Consider the following 20,693-nt stretch of genomic DNA (forward strand, 5'->3'; position numbering starts at 1 on the left):
TGGATGGCAAACGGAACAAGAAACCATTTGAGTCATCAGTCATTAGGGAAGCACGAATTAAAAGCACAATGAGATACCGCTATACACCTATTAGAAATGGCTAAAAATAAAAACAAAACAAAAAATTAATAACGCCGAGTGCTAGTAACAGTGGACAGAGCTGGAGTCTCATCTTCTGCCTGTGGGAATGGGAAACAGCAAAGTGAATTCAAAAAAGCTTCCCAGTTTCTTTATAAAATCAAACATACACCCATCATGTGGCTCAGAAATCACACTTATTGACTCAAAAGAAATGGGGGTAAATATCCAAATAAAAACCTGAACACAAATGTCTACACAGCAGCGACATTCAGAGTCACTCCAACTGGAAACAACGCAATGTCCACGAACAGAAAAAACTGGTGCCTCCGCACGACAGGATGTGACCGATGGTTTAACCTGATCTGTGCAATGACATGGATGAGTTTCACATGCATTACATTGAGGGAAAGAAGCCGAATACAGAAGATTACAAATTGTATGATTCCATTTACGTGGCATTCTGGAAGAGACAATAGGATAGGGATAATAATAATCATCAGTGGTACCAGAGACCGGGAGTTAGGGAGGGAATTGAAAGGAAGAGAAATATTTTATGTGTCGATTATGGTGCTGGTTACACAACTGCATACATTTATCAAAACCCCTAAGACCATAATACGTCTATTAATGGACAATTCTATGATCTGTAAACTGTATTTTAATAAACCTGACTTTACAGTACTAGCAGGGAAAGCCAAAAAGCTGAAAAAAAATATTCCATTAGGAAGAAACTTCCTAATGAGATGGCTGAATGGCATCACTGACTCGACGTACATGAATTTGAGCAAGCTCTGGGAGTTGGTGAAGGGCAGGGAAGCCTGACATGCTGCAGTCCATGGGGTCACAAAGAGCTGGACATGACTGAACTGAACTGAACTGAAGGCAGAAACTTAGTGGGGGAAGAAAAGTTGAAATATGAGTTCAGAAAGGAAGGATGTAAAATTTCAAATTGGTAAAGAACATTTTCACATAATTTTAAATGCTTGTTCACATTTTTTTTTTCTTTTTTTTTGTTCACACATTTTTGAAAGAAAAATGATGAGTGTCAAATGACTATGGTATGTACTCAATAAATACATTTAAGAGTGACATAACAGTTTTATTTTTAAATGTCAGTGTTTGCAATACACTGGAAATTATATGCTTTGCAACTTAAACTTACTTTGACAAGTTTTAGCATCAATCTAAAAATGCACAAGGAAATGTACAGTTTTAAAGAATACTTTTAGAGAACTACAAAGACTCCTGCTCCAGAAGACAGCTTCCCCAAACTCTGCCACAGATGGTTGGCAGGTGTGGCAAGACTGAGCCCCAGAGTCCCTTGGGCAGGCAGGCTGTCTGCCTTCAACCAGAAGCAACCTTCCTGCTCACTGAAAGGTGCTTTGCAAAGGCTCCTGTTGTCTCTGATGCAAGAAGGTAAAAGAGACTGTAAGACACTGCCCTGCAGAGACCCCTGCGCGTCAGCACAGACGGAAAGACGCAAGAGCACCCTCGGCACCATCAGTGGCAACAACGAGGCGCTGAGAACAGGTTCAGTGCCCTGCTGCTGCTGCTGCTGCTAAGTCACTTCAGTCGTGTCCGACTCCGTGCGACCCCATAGACTCTGGCAGCCTACCAGGCTCCTCTGTCCCTGGGATTCTCCAGGCAAGACCACTGGAGTGGGTGATTCAGTGCCCAGCCACTCGCAAATAGATAAGCACAGTGAAGAATTGCCTTTCAGTGGGATTACACGTAGCAATGACAATGAATGAGATATAACAGCTCATTGATAAGATGCATCATTATGGATGAATTTCAAAAACTTGATGTTGAGTGAAAAAAATCAAGGTCATGATTACACATACTATGATATTATGCATGAAACATTTGAAAACACGCAAACCAAGATAATGAATTGTTTAGGAATAAATATCTATGCAATTGTATTAAAACATGCACAAGATTGACAAATAACCAAAATATAGATCGCATGGTTCTCTCTAGAAAGAAAGGTTAAGGAATCAGGAAAGGATGCACACGGGTTTTCAGCTCTTTGTGTAATATATTTCTTTAAAAAATCTGAACCAAACATGGCAAAAGTAGACTGAAGAAAACTAAGCAGCTGGATTGCAAGCGTTACATTATATTCCTATCTATGCTTCTCTGTGTTTAAAGTATTTCCAATAGACACACAAAAATTAAGTATGTATTTGGTACCCTGAAACTTGGCAAGAGTTCTTTGTCATGATTTATACCAGATACAGAATCTTCAGGTCCGAAGAATCGGAAAGGGTGATTAAGCTTAGAGATCAAACATACACATTATTAACTTTTTAGTTAGTTAATCACTGGAACCTAAATCCAAGGTCAGTCGGGATATCCTCCTCAAGTTCCAAGAAACGCAAAGAAAATCTGATGCACACGAGTAGGTAAAGGCTGAACATCACGTCGAACACCAATCGCTCACTTTTCTGTGCGTGGTGTGTGCTGTTGCTTCAGTGCATCCTACTCTTTGCGACCCGGTGGACTGTAGCCCCCATGCTCCCCCATCCTTGGGAGTCTCCAGGCAAGAATACTGGAGTGGGCTGCCATTTCTTTCTCCAGGGGATCTTCCCCACGCAGGGACTGAACCCGCATCTCTTGTGTCTCCTGCACTGGCAGCTGGCTTCTTTACCACCAGCACCACCTGGAAAGCCCATCTTTAATAAATTAATTCTTTGATTCATCAGACAAGAACTAAATGACCACGTGCTTTGCAGTAACTTGAACATCCAGAGGTAGTCAAGACAGACGAGAGACAATGCTGCCCTCATGGAGCTTTACAGTCAAGGGTGAGAAAGAGACAGTGAGCGAACGAAGAAAAGCGGTGGTCTCAGAGATTAGTATCATGAGTGATATCAAACGGGTAGTAGAGATTTATTGTTGGGGGAAGGAGGGATAAGCTGAAGCCACTTAGGATACAGTAGGCCTCTCTGAGGATGCAATGTTTGAACAAGGAACCTCAGTGCAAAGACTCGGAATAGAAGGTAGCAGATGTTTTGACCAATAAGATGAGTGAGACTGAGGAAGCATAACAAAGCCTATAGAAATAAAGGACCCAGCATCAGGTAGTCATTTAAAAGTTTCACAATTATTTTTAAAAAGTTATTAATAAAACTAAAAATACGTTGCTTCCTATCCAGGAGCTCTTGAAAGGATCATACCTCAGTCCTCTAGCTTGACTTCTTATCTGATGTTTCAGTAAAAGTAGTACTTTGGTATTATCCTGAGATAAAGTAACACTGAAAATAAAATAACAAGGAATCCTCAAGGTATTTACTGAACACCAGTAAAAATCAACCTTTTCCTAACATATGTACCAAGCACTTAGAAAAGACAACACACTGTAAATATATTCTCAGGAGCAGGTGTTACGGAATAAAGCAAGAAAACTTATGCAGGGATCAGAAAAGCAGGTGGCTACGAACAGTAAAATAATATTACAGTAAGACATTAGACATCTGTGTCATGTTCTAGCACATGTGTTAACACTCAAACTTTTCTTGAAGCTATAATGTATTCTCCTGGGGATGGATATAGTGAACTGTGGATCTCTTCATTTCAACCAGAAAAAAAAAAAAATCTAAAGTTGACTGACAGAGAGGCAAACTCTATTAGTTAATAGCTATATCCCAGATGGCCATCTTCAGGACATTTAAAGACTATTATCTACGTCATTGTCTAATATACCGAGGTAGACAATATGGTTAACACCATGAGAATTACAGGGACGGAAATAAGACAGAAAATGCTGCCCTGCTTTTGTTCAAAAGCGATGGCACAGTGAGATCTTCCCTGTTTGCAGTTCTGCTGAGGGAGGTAGAAAATGAAAGCTATTTCGGCACTCAGGCATATCCGACTCTTTGTGATCCCATGGACTGTGGCCCGCCAGGCTCCTGTGTCCACAGGATTTCCCAGGCAAGAGTACTGGAGTGGCTTGCCATTTCCTTCTCCAGGGGATCTTCCCTGCCCAGGGATCAAACCTGCATCTCCTGCATTGACAGGCGGATTCTTTACCACTGCCCCACCAGGGAAGACCACAGAAAGAATAGTGGGACTGCAATTAGTGGTCAAAGACCAGACAAGCCTTCTCTAGGAAAATGGAAAAACAAAAACCATTCAGATCCTCTAATTCAGAAACACAAAGGCTTAGGAAAGCCTATAAGATCAGGAAAGGCTTACATGTGGTAATTAGAATGATTTTCCAAATCTGAAAATTAAAAGCCATGAAAAAACACTGTGGTTTAAAAGAGGTTATATGAAGACAATTTCTTTGAATCATGGCTGTGTGAAAATGTATAAAACTTCTTATCCATGAGGTTAGACTAATGAAAATAGTTTCAAAAAATTACTAAAGTGATAAATCATGAATTTTGAAGCCTGAGTTTGAATCCTGACTTTCCACTTATTAGCTGTGCAACCTTGGATAAGTTTCTTAACCTCTCTGAGTTTCATCTCTGAAATGGTTGTTGTGAGGATGACATGAATAAAGAACATAACATTATTTATTTTTGCCATGGATTAAATTTAGCCATAACTCTACGTGCAGACAAGAGTTAGCACAGCAGCCGTGCTCGGTCATCCTGCTTCCAAGGACGGCTCCTGGCTGGCCCCACCAGCACTAAGTCATGAGAGTGGATCACTGTGCCAGAAGCAGCTGTGCAGGAGTACGGTTTATGCTGAAGCCTTGCTTTCCTTCTGTGAGTCTGGAGTTCTGGAACATGCCTCTCACAGAATGCCTACGTAATCATCCCACAATAAAAACCCCAGGTGCTGAGTCTCTGACAAGCTTCCTTGGTTGACTACAGTTCACACATGATGTCACATCTTGTTGGAGGAAGTAAGCACATCCCGTGTGACTTCAGTGAGAATGGACCCTCAGAAGCTTGCCCCTGGGGTCCCCTTTGCTGATTCTGCATCATGTTCTTTCACTGCAACAGATTCTAGCTGAAAGTACAGTCATATGTTGAATTCCTCTAGTGAGTCACAAAGCTGGTGGTGGTCTTAGGGACACATGAACATATTCAGAAATAGATTATTACAAGCAATTATCTTACATTACGTCTAAATATAGTTAAAACATGTATTTTAATAAATCTGGAAGTCACATTCATGAAAAGTGACTTTTAGAGATAACACCTTGATGAAAATAAACACTGCATTGGTTTCTTTTTATAAATAATAAATAAGATTAAAAAGTTGAAATTCAGTAGCATGTTCATTAAATTATACCAATATTTCTTGATAACATGCTTTTATGTCCCATGAAAATAAATATTTAGCTGTTACATCTTTCTAAATGATATTCAAGACAAGAACATTAAGAGCTCAGAAATACTCAGACATATCCTTCAAATAGCAATAGAAGATACAGCACAACTGAGATGCCAGAATCACTAAACTGTAGCAATGGATCACTAATTGTGTATATTTTCATCATCTCTTACAAATAAGTGCTTAGTCTTTCCCAAAACTTAATAAATCCAATATTCTGCCCAATATATCTAATGTTCTGTCTAAAAAAATCAGTATCTGGAAAAGAGAATTTAGAAAGAAAAGCTCGAGAGAAAAAGTACTTAATAATTCATGAAGACTTTCTGTTTTTGGATAGTCAGATCAATTTCCTCGCTGGAAAAAACGGTAAGTAAGACACTAAAACAAGACTACCTTAGAGGCACTGAGTTAAAGGGACAGGGGGACAGGCCACACTCTTAAGGCGGCTCAAATTCAGAGAGGCGGCAGCACCCCGGCCACTTCTGCCCTGAGGGTGTCGGTCCCTCTCTGAACCTGAGCTCTGGTTCGGTGGCTTCACTGGAGAAGGGGCCAGGAGACAAGATTCAGGGCTTGCACAGCGCGGATCATCTCACGGGATAACCTTCCCACATCAAGCTTATCTCCAAAAGGTAACGTGAAAGTTACCTTAAGCAAAGAAGAAAAAGTTTTTCAAAAATGATAAGCTATCTCTTAAAAGTTATGGCTACTGATTGCCCTCATATAGACCGGTAGCCTGAATCTAAGCAAATCTTGAGTAGGAACAAAAATTTCAATCTTTGGATTTATTTTAATGTGGTCCTATACTTATAGCACACACACACACACACACACACACACACATACACACACAAATGTCTTAGGTAAAATATTAGCAAACTGAATATAATAGTGTATAAAAAAATAGTATCATGACCAAATTGTGTTTACATTAATACACACACACACATATGAGCCATTAAGCACATTAACAGATTAAAGGGGAAAAAAAATCTCCTCAATAGATAAGGAAAAAGCATTAATAAAATTTAATGCCCATTCTTGACAGAAACTCTTGTACTAAACTAGGGAGACACATCTTTAATCTGACACAGGATATAATTAGGTGTATTCTCTCTCCCTCGGAGAAGGCAATGACACCCCACTCCAGTACTCTTGCCTGGAAAATCCTATGGACGGAGGAGCCTGGTGGGCTGCAGTGCATGGGGTCGCTAAGAGTCGGACACGACTGAGCGGCTTCACTTTCACTTTTCACTTCTCTGCATTGGAGAAGGGAACGGCAACCCACTCCAGTGTTCTTGCCTGGAGAACCCCAGGGACGGGGGAGCCTGGTGGGCTGCCGTCTATGGCGTCGCACAGAGTCGGACACGACTGAAGTGACTTAGCAGCAGCAGCAGCATCAGCCTCACTCCCTGACTTTGGTAACAAGACACTATCGCTAGCGGAAGTACTAGCTAGCTTAGCAAGTCCAGAAAAAGAAATTAAAGACATGAGACTGGAAAGGAGGCAAATGTTACTATTTTCCACTGGTATCAGAATCTTCTTAGAAATACCTTCAAAAATCTACAGATAAACTTAACAAGGTTGCTGGTTATAAGATCTATATATATAAATCAATTACATTTCTATTTAATTGTTTCTATAAGCAGTTTAAAAAACAATTTCCAAAAGCTACCATTTTAATAGCAACAAAAACTATAAAACATCATATTATAAACTCCAAATTTGCTAAGACTAAATCTTAACTGTCCTCACCACAAAAAAGAAATGATCTTCCAGTGACTGGATAGAGGGACGGACTGATGCCACAGAGGCAGTCATACCACAATATGTAAATGAATCACATCAACGCACGTGCACCGCAAACGGACATAACGTCATGTCAGTGATCTCTTAATCTTAAAACCTGTAGCTACGTAGGAATAAACTCAACACAAGCAGAGGGAAGCCTACGTGCGATATAGAGCAGTGACTAAGAGCACGAACTACATCTGGGCATCCTTGGCTCAGCTGGTGAAGAACCCACCTGCAACGTGGGGGACCTGGGTTCAGTCCCTGGGTCGGGAAGATCCCCTGGAGGAGGGCATGGCAACCCACTCCAGTGTCTTGCCTGGAGAATCCCATGGGCAGAGGAGGCTGGCGGGCTGCAGTCCACGGGGTCACAAGAGTTGGATACGACTTAGCCACTAAACCTCCTCCTCTGCCATTTACTAGCTGCAGGATCTTGGGCAAGTCAATTAACCTCTGTGTGCTTCAGTCTCCTGTGCTAAATATCACACATGACAAGGACCACCTCATGAGGTGGGTGGGAAGACCAAACTCCAAGTAAGAGAATGAGGCCTGGCACACGGGGAAGCCCTGGGGTGCTCCATGAAGTGGGAACGTCAGGACCGTGATGATGATGCTGGCAGCAGGACGATGCAGAAAAGTGCACACGCTTTCTGAAGGTTTTTCAGAATACGTAATTAAATGGAAAATATGCCATATTCATGGATGGGAAGACAATATTGTTAAGACATCAGTTCCTCAGAAAATCTCTAGAGTCAATGCAATGCTACTTAAAATGTGAATGGGGTTTTTGATGCTCAATAAGCCAGTTCTGGGATTTAAAGCAAAGAGCTCATAACCGACACACCACTGAAGGAGAGAAGTAAGGAGGGAGACTCGCCCCACAGACATTAAGACTTTATGAGGACAGTGTGGCATTGGTGCTGGGATAGGTTAAGTGACCAGAGAAACATGATAGAAAATCCATGAACAAAGGCCGTGTGCAGAGCTGCAGAGAGAGGAAGGCCCAGGCAATGAAGAGAGCTAAAAATACTGGTTATCCGCAAAGAAAAAAGTAACTGGGTTCTCACACACTTAAGCCATACTCAGAAACCAACTGTAGAAACTTCCCTGGTGATCCAGTGCTTAAGACCCTGCCTTGCAATGCAGGCAATATGGGTGCCAGCCCTCAGCTGGGGAACTAAAATCCCTCCTGCCGTGGGCAGCTAGAAGAGCCTGCGCGCCACGGCTAGAGAGCCCACGCGCTGCGGTGAAAGGTCCCACGTGAGGCAGTGATGACGCCCCGCGCCACACCTAAGCCCCAACGCAGCCAGACAGACAGGTAAAAAGCCAACCCTAGAAGAATTAGGGCTTCATTTTCAAGAGTGAAACTTTAAAAATTGTGAAGAAAACAGGAGTACTTCTCTGGACTTGAGATAAGGAAGGGTTTCTTTTTTTTTTTTTTCTTCATCACTGTCTCTTTTGCTGTCTCGTACACAGGGTTATTGTTACCATCTTTCTAAACTCCATATATATGCGTTAGTATACTATATTCGTGTTATAGGCTCCTAAACTGGAGCCTATTATACAGAGTGAAGTAAGCCAGAAGGAAAAATACCAATATAGGAAGGGTTTCTTAAATGAGACACTATCACTGTACTACCAAAACAATTCACAAATTTAATCAAATTAAATTTGATTTATATTTCAAAAGGCATACCTGAAGAGAACAAAAAGACAAGCCACAAACTGGGAGAAAATATTTGTGAACTGACAACATATATGTACCAAGAACATATATTAAAAAAAACATGTTCAAATCAATAGAAAATGCAGCAGAAAAAAATGTGGGTGAAAACCATGGACATATCTATAATATACAGATATGTAACAAACATGAAGCGAGCTGATAGATGAATCATTACTAAATCAAGCCCACATGAGTTATCATACCTAAGAAGTCTGACAATACCAAGTGCTGGAGAAGACGCAGGTCAACAGACTCTCTCACACGCTAATGACTGGAGTGCAAATTAACACAAATGATTTGGAAGTATCATTTGGTATTATAATATTTTGGCACTAAGTAAATATTTGTATACCTTATAACCTAAGTACATATCAAATAAAAACACTTGCACACAGCTACCAAGAGTGATGATATAAGATTGTTTGGACAGTACCAATAGTAATAGCAAAAATAAACAGAATTATTTTTTGTGGCAATTACTAAATGCTCACCAACGGGAAAATAGATAAATTATGGTAAATTCATGCAGTGGGATGTTAAATATACTTAAAATGAGTATAACTATACACAAAACAGGAATAAACATTAGAAACATATTATGAGTGAAAAAAACAAGGCACAAAAGACCAAAATTTGACACTCTTTTTTTAGATAGTTTTAAGATAAAGATTTTATTTGCTTGGGCTCCAAAATCACTGTGGATGGTGACTGCAGCCACGAAATTAAGACACTTGCTCCTTGGAAGAAAAGCTATGACAAACCTAGACGGTATATTAAAAAGCAGAGACATCACTTTGCCAATAAAGCCCTGTCTAATCAAAGCTTTGGTTTTTCCAGTAGACGTGTATGGATGTAAGAGCTGGACCATAAAGAAGGCTGAGTGCCAAAGAATTGATGCTTTTGAATTGTAGTTCTTCTAGAGAAGAAGTCTTCTAGAGAAGACTCCCGAGAGTCCCTTGGACTGCAAGGAGGTCCAACCAGTCCATCCTAAAGGAAATCAACCCTGAATATTTATTGGAAGGACTGATGCTGAAGCTCCAATACTTTGGCCGCCTGATGCAAAGAGTCGATTCATTGCAAAAGTCTCTAATGCAGGGAAAGATTGAGGGCCAAAAGGAGAAGAGGGCAGCAGAGGATGAGATGGCTGGATGGCATCGCTGACTCAATGGACATGAGTTTGAATGAACTCGAGGATATATTGAAGGACAGGGAAGCCTGGGATGCTGCAGTCCGTGGGGTCGCAAAGAGCTGGACGTGACGTAGTGACTGAAGAACAAGATGAGGAAAATTAACCATTAGGAAAATACATAGGTGTGTGTGCTTGCACATGTATGTATGTATTTTTAAGGCAGGAGAATAACAAACACTCAACGCTGGACAGCAGTTCTCAAGGGAGGGAAGCAGGAAGCCAGGCTGGAGGAGCGCATGGGCATATGTGAGTTAATGATGATATTTTAGTTCTTGGGTTGAATGTACTCATTTTATCGCTAATCACACTGCTTTTAATGAATAAAAATATCCATGTGTGGAAAAAGCATAAAGAACTACGCACATTTACAAACTTACACGTTTACATCTTTAAACTAGTGCACCATGGTTTTAGTGTATGAAAACTGTTACTATGCCACTGTGGAATAATTTGCTGTAACACAACTTACTTACACAACCTGTTGGAAAGACTAGCATGTAAGCACTAGCTAAACGAGGAAGGAAAACAGAATCTGCCACTTCCATAGAGCCAGTTTATGGGAGCTAATTTACTGATACACTGCTCTTCTGGTACTAAGTAACTGAAAAATGCCTCCACAAAAACCAACTGCACTGAAAGCTGTCAGTCAAGGAAATCTAGCCGTAAAAATACATATCAACTTTACACAGACATAGAGAGTAAAGTCATGACTCTATCACACATATATTACAGACTGAATGTTTGCATTCTTCCGAAATGCCTATGCTGAGCTCTCGCCTGCAGAGCACTGGTCTTAGGAGGTGGGGGCTATGGGAGGTGATCAGGTCGTGAGGGTGGAGCCTCACGACTGGGACTCGTGCCCCACAGATGGGAACCCAGAGAGCCCCCTGCTTCTCCCACTTAGGAGGTGGGGGCTATGGGAGGTGATCAGGTCGTGAGGGTGGAGCCTCACGACTGGGACTCGTGCCCCACAGATGGGAACCCAGAGAGCCCCCTGCTTCTCCCACTTAGGAGGTGGGGGCTATGGGAGGTGATCAGGTCGTGAGGGTGGAGCCTCACGACTGGGACTCGTGCCCCACAGATGGGAACCCAGAGAGCCCCCTGCTTCTCCCACTTAGGAGGTGGGGGCTATGGGAGGTGATCAGGTCGTGAGGGTGGAGCCTCACAACTGGGACTCATGCCCCATAGATGGGAACCCAGAGAGCCCCCTGCTTCTCCCACTGCATCAGGACACAATGAGAAACACCTGTCTATGGACCATGGAGCAGGCCCTCACCAGACACGAGTCCACCAGCACCTAGATCTTGGGTTTCCCAGTCTCCTGAAGTATGAGAAATAAATTTCCATTGGTTAAGCCACCCCATCTACGGTCTTCTGTTCTGCGTGTGTGCTCAGTCACTTAATTGTGTCCAACACTTTGATATCCCACAGACTGTGTAGCCTTGCCAGGCTCCTCTGTCCATGGGATTCTCCAGGCAAGAACACTGGAGTGGGTTGCCATTTCCTCCTCCAGGGGAATCTTCCTGACCCAGGGATTGAACCCAGGTCTCTTGAGTCTCCTGCATTGGCAGGCAGACGTGTCACCTGGGAAGCCCCCGTGGTTTTCTGAGACGTCACGGCAGAGGAGCACACACTGTGCTAGGGCTGAGAGGCCCCGTCTCAGCCTTAACTTACGCCCATCTGAGTGCGCAGCCTCGGCGGGCGCAGGGGTAAGGTGAAGTCGCTCAGTCGTGTCCAACTCTCTGCGACCCCATGGACATAACCTACCAGGCTCCTCCGTCCATGGGATTCTCCAGGCAAGAGTACTGGAGTGGGGTGCCATTTCCTTCTCCAGGGGATCTTCCCAACCCAGAGATTGAACCTGGGTCTCCTGCATTGCAGGCAGAGGCTTTACCATCTGAGAGACTGTACCAAGGGTTCTTAAAGAATCTTTTAATTGGTAAAAATCTATAACCCTATAAGGAACTATGCTTATCAAGAATTAACAAAATTGTGATGTAATTTTCTTATATAAGTGGCACAGTATTTAATCCAGATTCAACTGCTTTTGGATAATACCAGTGTTCACAAGCTCTGAGGAGAGAATGAAGCATTAATACAGTATTACCATAGGATTAGTGAAAATGAAAAAGTAGAATTCCACACACAGAGTTTCCATATAGTAGATATATTTGCTTTTTGGTAGATCAGAGGTATCTTGCAGTATAGCATATTAATTATATTGAGAGAAAACATTATAATTTAAGTATTAAGATTTAAACATTAAGCACTAAATTCTATAGTGTAAAAGAATTTGAAAAGTAACATAAATCCTGCAGAAACAATGTTCAAATTGCCTAAAATAGAGAAGAAAGATTAGCAGTTGTTCAAAAGTAATATAAATACTTCAACAGGCAAAAAATCACAACACCCCATCAGTGTGCTTAAGTGACACTACCCACATTCTCTACATAAATTTAGATTTTGGACACGTCAAAGTCTCTAAAAGAGAAAGCCCTTTGATATTCTAGATAGACATCAAAAGACACCCTATTTAAAAAAAAATGTAAAGTCAAGCCTCAAATAGGTAAAGACTTTTTGTACTTAAATGAGAAAGGATCAGTACTAAGAACATATAAAGAACCCCTACAGATTAAAAGAGACAACTCAGTACTCACATGTGGCCCGACAACATAAACAGGCAACTACCGAACAGGCTGGCAGACACGGCGCTGAACTTGACTGCAATCAGGGAAACTACAGGGTGAGAAATGCCCGTGCACACTCGCCAGCCTGGCCAAAACTAAAGAGTTGGGCGGCAAGCGTTGATGAGGCTGTGGTAGAAAGGAATTCTGACGCGCTGGAGACTGGGAACGTGAGAGGCCGCTCAGGGAGCGAGTCAGGCTGCAGATCCGCACGTCTGTGGCCCGGCCGTTTCGTTCCCATGTACGTGTGCACTAACGATCGCCCCCACGTGTGGACAAGAAGACACCCGCAGGAACACCCATGGCAGCACATCCGTGACAACGGCAGATCAGTCAGTCAACAGGAGAACGGACCCATAAATTACGGGACACTTACACAATAGAAAAAAAAGTGCTCTGGGGGAAAAGTTTCTTTTCCCTATCTACTTCCATGCTGAGGGACCTCTTCTGGAGTAACGCTCCCAGGCTCTCTCCACCTCCTCACTCGTCGCTCCTGGAGAAATGACTTATCTAGTTAATGCTCCCCTTCTTCTCTCTGTAAGAACCTCCTGACTGCGGGACGGGGGGCATGTACATAGTACTCTGCTCCCGAGTGCCATGGGGGTGCCAGGCTAACTGCACAGCCTGTGATTAGAAGGGTGAACATATTTAATTCTGGCTGCATTCCAGCAAGCCAATGCCTCGCACAGAGCTGTCTCACAAACGCAGAGCTGATATATGTATTTACTGCCCTGCATCACTTGCATCTATTTCCCAATTTCTTCTAGATGGCAAAAGAGTTCCGGTTATTCTGCCTTCTCAGGCTTCAGCAGAGTACTACACACTGAGAAAAAATATGTGAAAGCTATCAAGGGGGATGAGTCTTTAAAATATAGTAAGAGAAAAGGCAATTTGCATTTATGTCAGCCTGAGACATTAAAAAAAATAATGCTATGTATTATTTAAAATACATAAATCTGTATCATAAAATATAAAGACACACATGAATGATTTAGAAAATTCAGGAACAGTGATTATCACTGGGGCAGAGGAGGGGAAATGCAGCCAGGCAGGGTTAACCAAGGGGCTTCTCGACCATGTTTGGAATGGAATGGTTCGTTTCTCAGTTTGGGAGGAAAGTATATAGAGATCTTGTCTTCAGCCTCAAGTATTTCAGATACACACACACACTCGTGCGCGTGTGCACACTTATACCCCACAGAGACTTTGACAGGAGAACAAGCAAAGGAGCCAGAGAAGCTACGAGAACTGCCTGAAGGCACCTGCCCTGTCCCTCAGGCGGGCCAGCGCTTCCCCAGACCCCCGGGGACCAAGCCAGTGGGTCCGGCCAGCGCTTCCCCAGACCCCCTGGAACCAAGCCAGCAGGACGGGCCAGCGCTTCCCCAGACCCCCTGGAACCAAGCCAGTGGGGAGAAGCATTGCCCTTCTGGAGACGGATACCAAACAGAACGCTGGCTTCTAAAGTGTTACTTTAAACAGGAGGAAAATCTATTAAACCACAGAATCAGTGAGAGTCAGAAAGGATAAAGCGAGGCAAGGCTCCAAGGAGTGGAATTACTAGCAGCAAACCACGGAAAGCTCTCTAGAACTTTACTTTTGCCGGAATGAAACCTAAACTATCATCTTTAAAAAAAGAAAAAGTAACAAAATCTTTTTATTATCTCTGAAGGAAGAGTCAATAACTACTCCAAGCAATGCATTTCAGTGTCTCATAAATCACTAGGATGTTAAATTCAGTGGAAATTTTCAGTCAGTATATTATGACTGCATATGGTCTGAAGCTGCACAGAAAGGAGATAATCTGTATTATTTCCTGATTCCCTTGGCTAAACGAGATGCCCTGAATCACCACCATAATAACAGAACAGAGTCTGCAAACCTGTGCTACTTCACTGAAGAGAATGCATCTTCTTTTTTAAAACTTTCATATATTTTATTAAGCTGTTAATTATTAACGACTTCCTTCCTCCAGAAAAGAGGTATTCAAATGATAAACTCTTTTTGGCCTGATGCACAAGCTGGCCTCAAAATCATTTTTTCTTGTCTTGTGTCTGCAATGAAGAGGAACTAATGAAGAAGATGCTAACATTACAAATGACTGACATTTAGACGAGGTATTCAGTCCTTACTGCATGCTACGATTTGTAACCTAGGGATAAATAAGATGTTGGAAAGTAAATAAGAGGTAGGTGATCAGCGATGGAAGTAACATACCATGCAGGCAGCTGCTTTCCAGTGAAAGCTGGCCACACTTTCTGCTGCACCCGTCTGTAACTGCCCAGTAGACTCATCAGGTTCTCGTGCCCAGCACGGATTCAGAAAGTACCTGCCGAACTGTAGTTACCTGATAATTAAAAGAAACACAGGAAGGCGGTGAGGATCCAGGAAGGGATTCTACACCACACAAGCACGACGACTTCACATCGGGGAATGCTCAGAAACCCAAGTGTCCTGAGGACTCCAGCGTCTTCTCTAACCTGTCGTCTCCCTGTTTACAATATACAGAAACATAAGCAGATAGCACGTGGAGACGGAGAGAACCAGTGTAAGGACAGGGGAAAGGCCGTGGGCGGAGTGAGCTGGGCGACTGGGACCGATACATACGCACGGAACATACAGGAGGTAACTAACGGGAACGGCTGTACAGCTCAGGGAACTCTGCCCGAGGCTCTGTAGTGACCCACGTGGAAGGAAATCCAAAGCAGAGGGACACCTGTACATGTGTAGCCGGTTCACTTTGCTGTAAATGCAACTATACGCCAACAAAAATTAATTAAACAAAAATACCTTTCAAATTTCACTGCAGACCTTGCCTCTTGCTCACTGCAGCCCTGCCACTCCGGGCTGCTTGTAATTTCTCAATCCTGCCAAGCTGAGCCCCACCAGGGCCTTTGTGACTGCTTTCCTCTTGCAGGGTGGTCTTCTCCCAGACGACAGCCAGCTTTTCTTCGTCATTTAGGTCTTATTCCGATGTGAGCCCCCTGAGGCCTCCCCTCACCCTCCGGTCCGCTGTCAGTGAGGCGTTCTTTTCTTGCCTCGCTTTCACTTTCCCCGTGGTGCCTGAAGGGAGCTCGCTGGTTTCCGCAGTTAGTCTGCCTGCTTACAACGGACCCGTGAACTCCTGGAGGGCAGGGACTTCCCTGCTTTGCTCACAGCTCTGGCCCTGGGACCCAGAAAGGCATCAGGGACACAGCAGGTGCTCAGGAACCCTTTGAAGGATGAGTTAATGAGAGTATGCCTGCTCAATGCCTACAAAACCCCTCAATGTGAGATCAGATCATATCAGTCGCTCAGTAGTGTCCGACTCTTTGTGACCCCATGAATCGCAGCACGCCAGGCCTCCCTGTCCATCACCAACTCCCGGAGTTCACCCAGACTCATGTCCATCGAGTCGGTGATGCCATCCAGCATCTCATCCTCTGTCGTCCCCTTCTCCTCCTGCCCCCAATCCCTGCCAGCATCAGAGTCTTTTCCAATGAGTCAACTCTTTGTATGAGGTGGCCAAAGTACTGGAGTTTCAGCTTTAGCATCATTCCTTCCAAAGAAATCCCAGGGCTGATCTCCTTCAGAATGGACTGGTTGGATCTCCTTGCAGTCCAAGGGACTCTCAAGAGTCTTCTCCAACACCACAGTTCAAAAGCATCAATTCTTCAGTGCTCAGCTTTCTTCACAGTTCAACTCTCACATCCATACATGACCACAGGAAAAACCATAGCCTTGACTAGATGAACCTTTGTTGGCAAAGTAATGTCTCTGCTTTTGAATATGCTATCTAGGTTGGTCATAACTTTGCTTCCAAGGAGTAAGCGTCTTTTAATTTCATGGCTGCAGTCATCATCTGCGGTGATTTTGGAGCCCAGAAAAATAAAGTCTGACATTGTTTCCACTGTTTCCCCATCTATTTCCCATGAAGTGATGGGACTGGACGCCATGATCTTCGTTTTCTGAATGTTGAGCTTTAAGCCAACTTTTTCACTCTCCACTTTCACTTTCATCAAGAGGCTTTTGAGTTCCTCTTCACTTTCTGCCATAAGGGTGGTGTCATCTGCATATCTGAGGTGATTGATATTTCTCCCGGCAATCTTGATTCCAGCTTGTGTTTCTTCCAGTCCAGCATTTCTCATGATGTACTCTGCATATAAGTTAAATAAACAGGGTGACAATATACAGCCTCGACGAACTCCTTTTCCTATTTGGAACCAGTCTGTTGTTCCATGTCCAGTTCTAACTGTTGCTTCCTGACCTGCATACAAATTTCTCAAGAGGCAGATCAGGTGGTCTGGTATTCCCATCTCTTTCAGAATTTTCTACAGTTTCTTGTGATCCACACAGTCAAAGGCTTTGGCATAGTCAATAAAGCAGAAATAGATGTTTTTCTGGAACTCCCTTGCTTTTTCCATGATCCAGTGGATGTTGGCAATTTGATCTCTGGTTCCTCTGCCTTTTCTAAAACCAGCTTGAACATCAGGAAGTTCACGGTTCACATACTGCTGAAGCCTGGCTTGGAGAATTTTGAGCATTACTTTACTAGCGTGTGAGATGAGTGCAATTGTGTGGTAGTTTGAGCATTCTTTGGCATTGTCTTTCTTTGGGACTGGAATGAAAACTGACCTTTTCCAGTCCTGCGGCCACTGCTGAAAGGGGTTCTCAAAGAATGTAACAAACGTATTCCCTAGTTTACCAAATTCAAAGTCCTGACTGCTGAGTTTACTTAAAAGTGGGGGAGGGTCGCAAACAAGGGAGTGTTTGGGATGAAGATTAGAAAGGGATCCCACTGCAACGTGAGGGCTACCATGTCACGTATTTTTAATCACACTGGTCTGGTCCATCAAAAACCAAAAGCAAATCCTTCCACTGTTTTTACGGTCAGCACTGATTTAGTTGTATTCTGTTACTATAGCTATCGACATTATTTTCTATCCAAATTGCCTTGTACTTTTCTAGCAATGATATGAACTATCTCAGTATGGAGCAGGTATTCTTGGAGTCTGAGAATCAGTAAGAGGTGAAAGGCAATATGAACACAGTATGGAATAAAATGCTTATAAGACACAACTCCTTCTCTCAGCCAGGAAAAGGAGACACAACACTTTAGGTCATTATTTGGAGTAAAAGCCCCAAGAACGATATATCTATGTTAGAAGTAAATCCGGCTGTCTTACGTGTTGACTAGAATCTGAGTAACTGTGCTTGACCGAATACACACTTAAAGGAAAAAGCTATCCCCTAAAAAATAAATTCAAGAATCATTCAAACACAGTTTTACTGGCACAGTTTTGGAATCTATCACGAGGTATTCCAAGCTGAAGTTAAAACTCCTCATTTTTCAAGCTGACCTGTTACCACTAATAGGTTTTAAAATGATGAACAGCCATAGCACCATAAAAATAAATTCCATTTTATAAAACTGAAGATCATTTTATCTGAAATGAAGTTTCATTTTTTAAAAATATCATGCATTTGGGGAAAAAAGTCATATACTCCTGGAAGCAATGGTCATTTTCCATGAAAGAAAATGTTATTGGGATACAGCAGTAGCACAGAAGTGAAATATATACTGTGAGGGAGAAGCTGATTTGCTGTTTGGCAGATACAGGGCTTGTTTCCATACAATGGGTAGGAGAGAAGGCAAGAGGAGACTCCAGGATTACAGTCAGGAAATTAGGAGAGACAAAACAGAACCATGGTATCAGAGGCTGGCCAATCATCCAAGTTATTATCTGCTTTTAAGACCCTTTCTATTGATGTGTAGAACTTTAAGATGCAGCAAGACTGCGGGTAAAGAAGCATCTTACATGTAAAACAGGTAACTAATGAGACCCTGCGGGACAGCACAGGGACTCTGCTAGTACCCCGTGGTGACCTAAACGGAAGGGAACCCAAAGAGGGATATGTGTATACGGAGAGCTGATTCACTTCGCTGCAGAGCAGAAACTAACACAACATTATAGAGCAACGATACCCAAATTAAAAAACAAATAATAAAATATTTTTAAAAAGAAGCATCTCAAACCACATCTCCTATTTGTACACAGTAAGACAAAAACTCAGAGACGACGGTTGGATGGCATTACTGACTCAGTGGGCATGAGTTTGAGTAAGCTCCGGGAGATAGTGAAGGACAGGGAAGCCTGGCGTGCTGCAGTCCATGGAGTTGCAAAGAGTTGGACAAACCTAGCGAGTGGACAGCAACAGGACGAAAACTCAGGGGCTAATGGGGCGAAAGGTATGGTTCCCAGTAGAATCCTTTGTGGGGTGGGAGAGTTTTCAAGGTCACACACAAGTTTTGCTACTTTTTGCTTTGTTCTTTGGTCAAAGTCAGAAGGTCAGCTGAAATTCAAAGAGACAGAAATAAACTTCCAGATGGCCACAGAGCCAAGGTGCTTTGCAAAGGCCAGAGCCAACAGTGGTGGGGAGAGGATTGTGGCTGTGGCCATCCATGCAAACGACTGACTTCGATCTGTGAATGCGTGTGGTCAGTTTCCAGGGAGGTGGGTTTCTGAGTAATGCGGTTTTGGTGGATCCCTGAGCGATTTGCTAACTCCCTGAGTCTGATGTGAGAGGTTGACTATCATGACTACAGAAATTACCATCCTCATGCGTGCACACAGGACATGAGACTCAGACGGTTGTGCGAGGCGCGGGGGCGGGGGGGAGGGTCTGGTCTCCATCCCGAAGCACCAGTGAGAGGCAGATCACACACAGGGAGGGCAATGCAAGCAGACCGCGCGAGAGGCAGGCAACTGAGAAGCCTGGAGGCGCGGGGGAAAGGGCCCAGTCACTGTGGAGCGGACTGACCAGGACACGGGGCAGAGGCGGGGGCCCGATCTCATCCTGAGGGAGGAGCCAGGCTCGCAGAGCAGGGAGGGGGCACCCCAGAAAGGAGCGACCCTGCACACCCAGGGGAGAGCAGCATGATGGGTTCAGGTAACGAGTTCATCATAAAGGAGGTGAGAGCAGGAGAGCAGGGGCAGGGGGTAGCCAGCTGACCTGAAGACTGAGTTAGAGCCTGGCCTCCCAGTGCTGGAGGGGAGAGCAAAGAGGGGCCTGGCACACGGCTGGCAGGAAAGCGACCTGGGCAGCCCCCACGGACAGCAGGGAGGAGGGCCCTCACGGAACTACAAATCACCACTCAGGGGCATACATCTGGAAAAAATGAAGACAACAATCTGAAAAGCCACACATGCCCTGATGTTCACAGCAGCGCTGTTTGTAATAGCCAAGGCATGGAAGCAAACTGCCTATCAACAGATGAGTGGACAAAGAAGATGTGGTGTGTATACACACACACACACACACACACAATGGAATATTACTCAGTCGCACACACAAAGAAACGCAAATGGACCTAGAGAACCTTAGGCTGAGTGAAGTAAGTCAGAGGAAGACACACGCTGCAGGGTATCACTTCTATGTGGGACCAAACAATCACACCAATGCACACATATGCAAAACAGAAACAGCCTCAGACACAGAGGACGTGTTCCCACAGGGAAGCGGGGGGAGGAGAGGGACAGGCGAGCGGTCTGGGAGGGATACATATGAACCACTATGCATAAAACAGGTAAGCAGCAAGGAGACCTCGCATAGCACAGGGAACCAGAGAAATCATCTTGTAGCAATTTATAATGGAGTATACTCTGCAAAAATACAGAGTCACTGTGCTGTATATACCTGAAACTTATATAATATTGCAAATCAACTACACTTCAATAAAAAAAGGAAAAAATGGGCCTTCAGCCTCTACACTTTAGATGTGAGTCCTAGAGCCCTGGGCAGGGTGACGGGAAGAGGGCTGACAGACACTGAACTAGCAAAAGGACTTGGTGACCGAATGGATTTACAACAAGGACAAAAAAGGAAAAATCAGTGACTGTGAGAGTGAATCTGAAGAAACTGTGGTATCACTGACAGGAACAGGAAGAAAGAGCTG

The 20,693-nt window shown here is 43.6% G+C and overlaps 1 protein-coding gene across 4 annotated transcripts in view; it reads right to left on the reverse strand.

Annotated features, from left to right (window-relative positions):
- EFCAB11 (EF-hand calcium binding domain 11) overlaps positions 1–20,693 on the reverse strand; it is a 175,767-nt gene that overhangs the window by 101,088 nt on the left and 53,986 nt on the right. Inside the window, exon 6 of one of the 4 annotated variants that reach the window (XM_027552717.1) lies at positions 15,081–15,104. The exons of the other annotated variants lie outside the window; for them this stretch is intronic. Coding sequence (XP_027408518.1) covers positions 15,101–15,104 — 4 coding nt within the window. The 3' untranslated portion in view covers positions 15,081–15,100. Of the gene's footprint in view, positions 1–15,080; positions 15,105–20,693 lie in introns of those variants that run through there. 4 annotated transcript variants of the gene reach the window in all.

Source organism: Bos indicus x Bos taurus, chromosome 10 (assembly GCF_003369695.1).
Source record: "Bos indicus x Bos taurus breed Angus x Brahman F1 hybrid chromosome 10, Bos_hybrid_MaternalHap_v2.0, whole genome shotgun sequence".
NCBI lineage: Eukaryota > Metazoa > Chordata > Mammalia > Artiodactyla > Bovidae > Bos > Bos indicus x Bos taurus.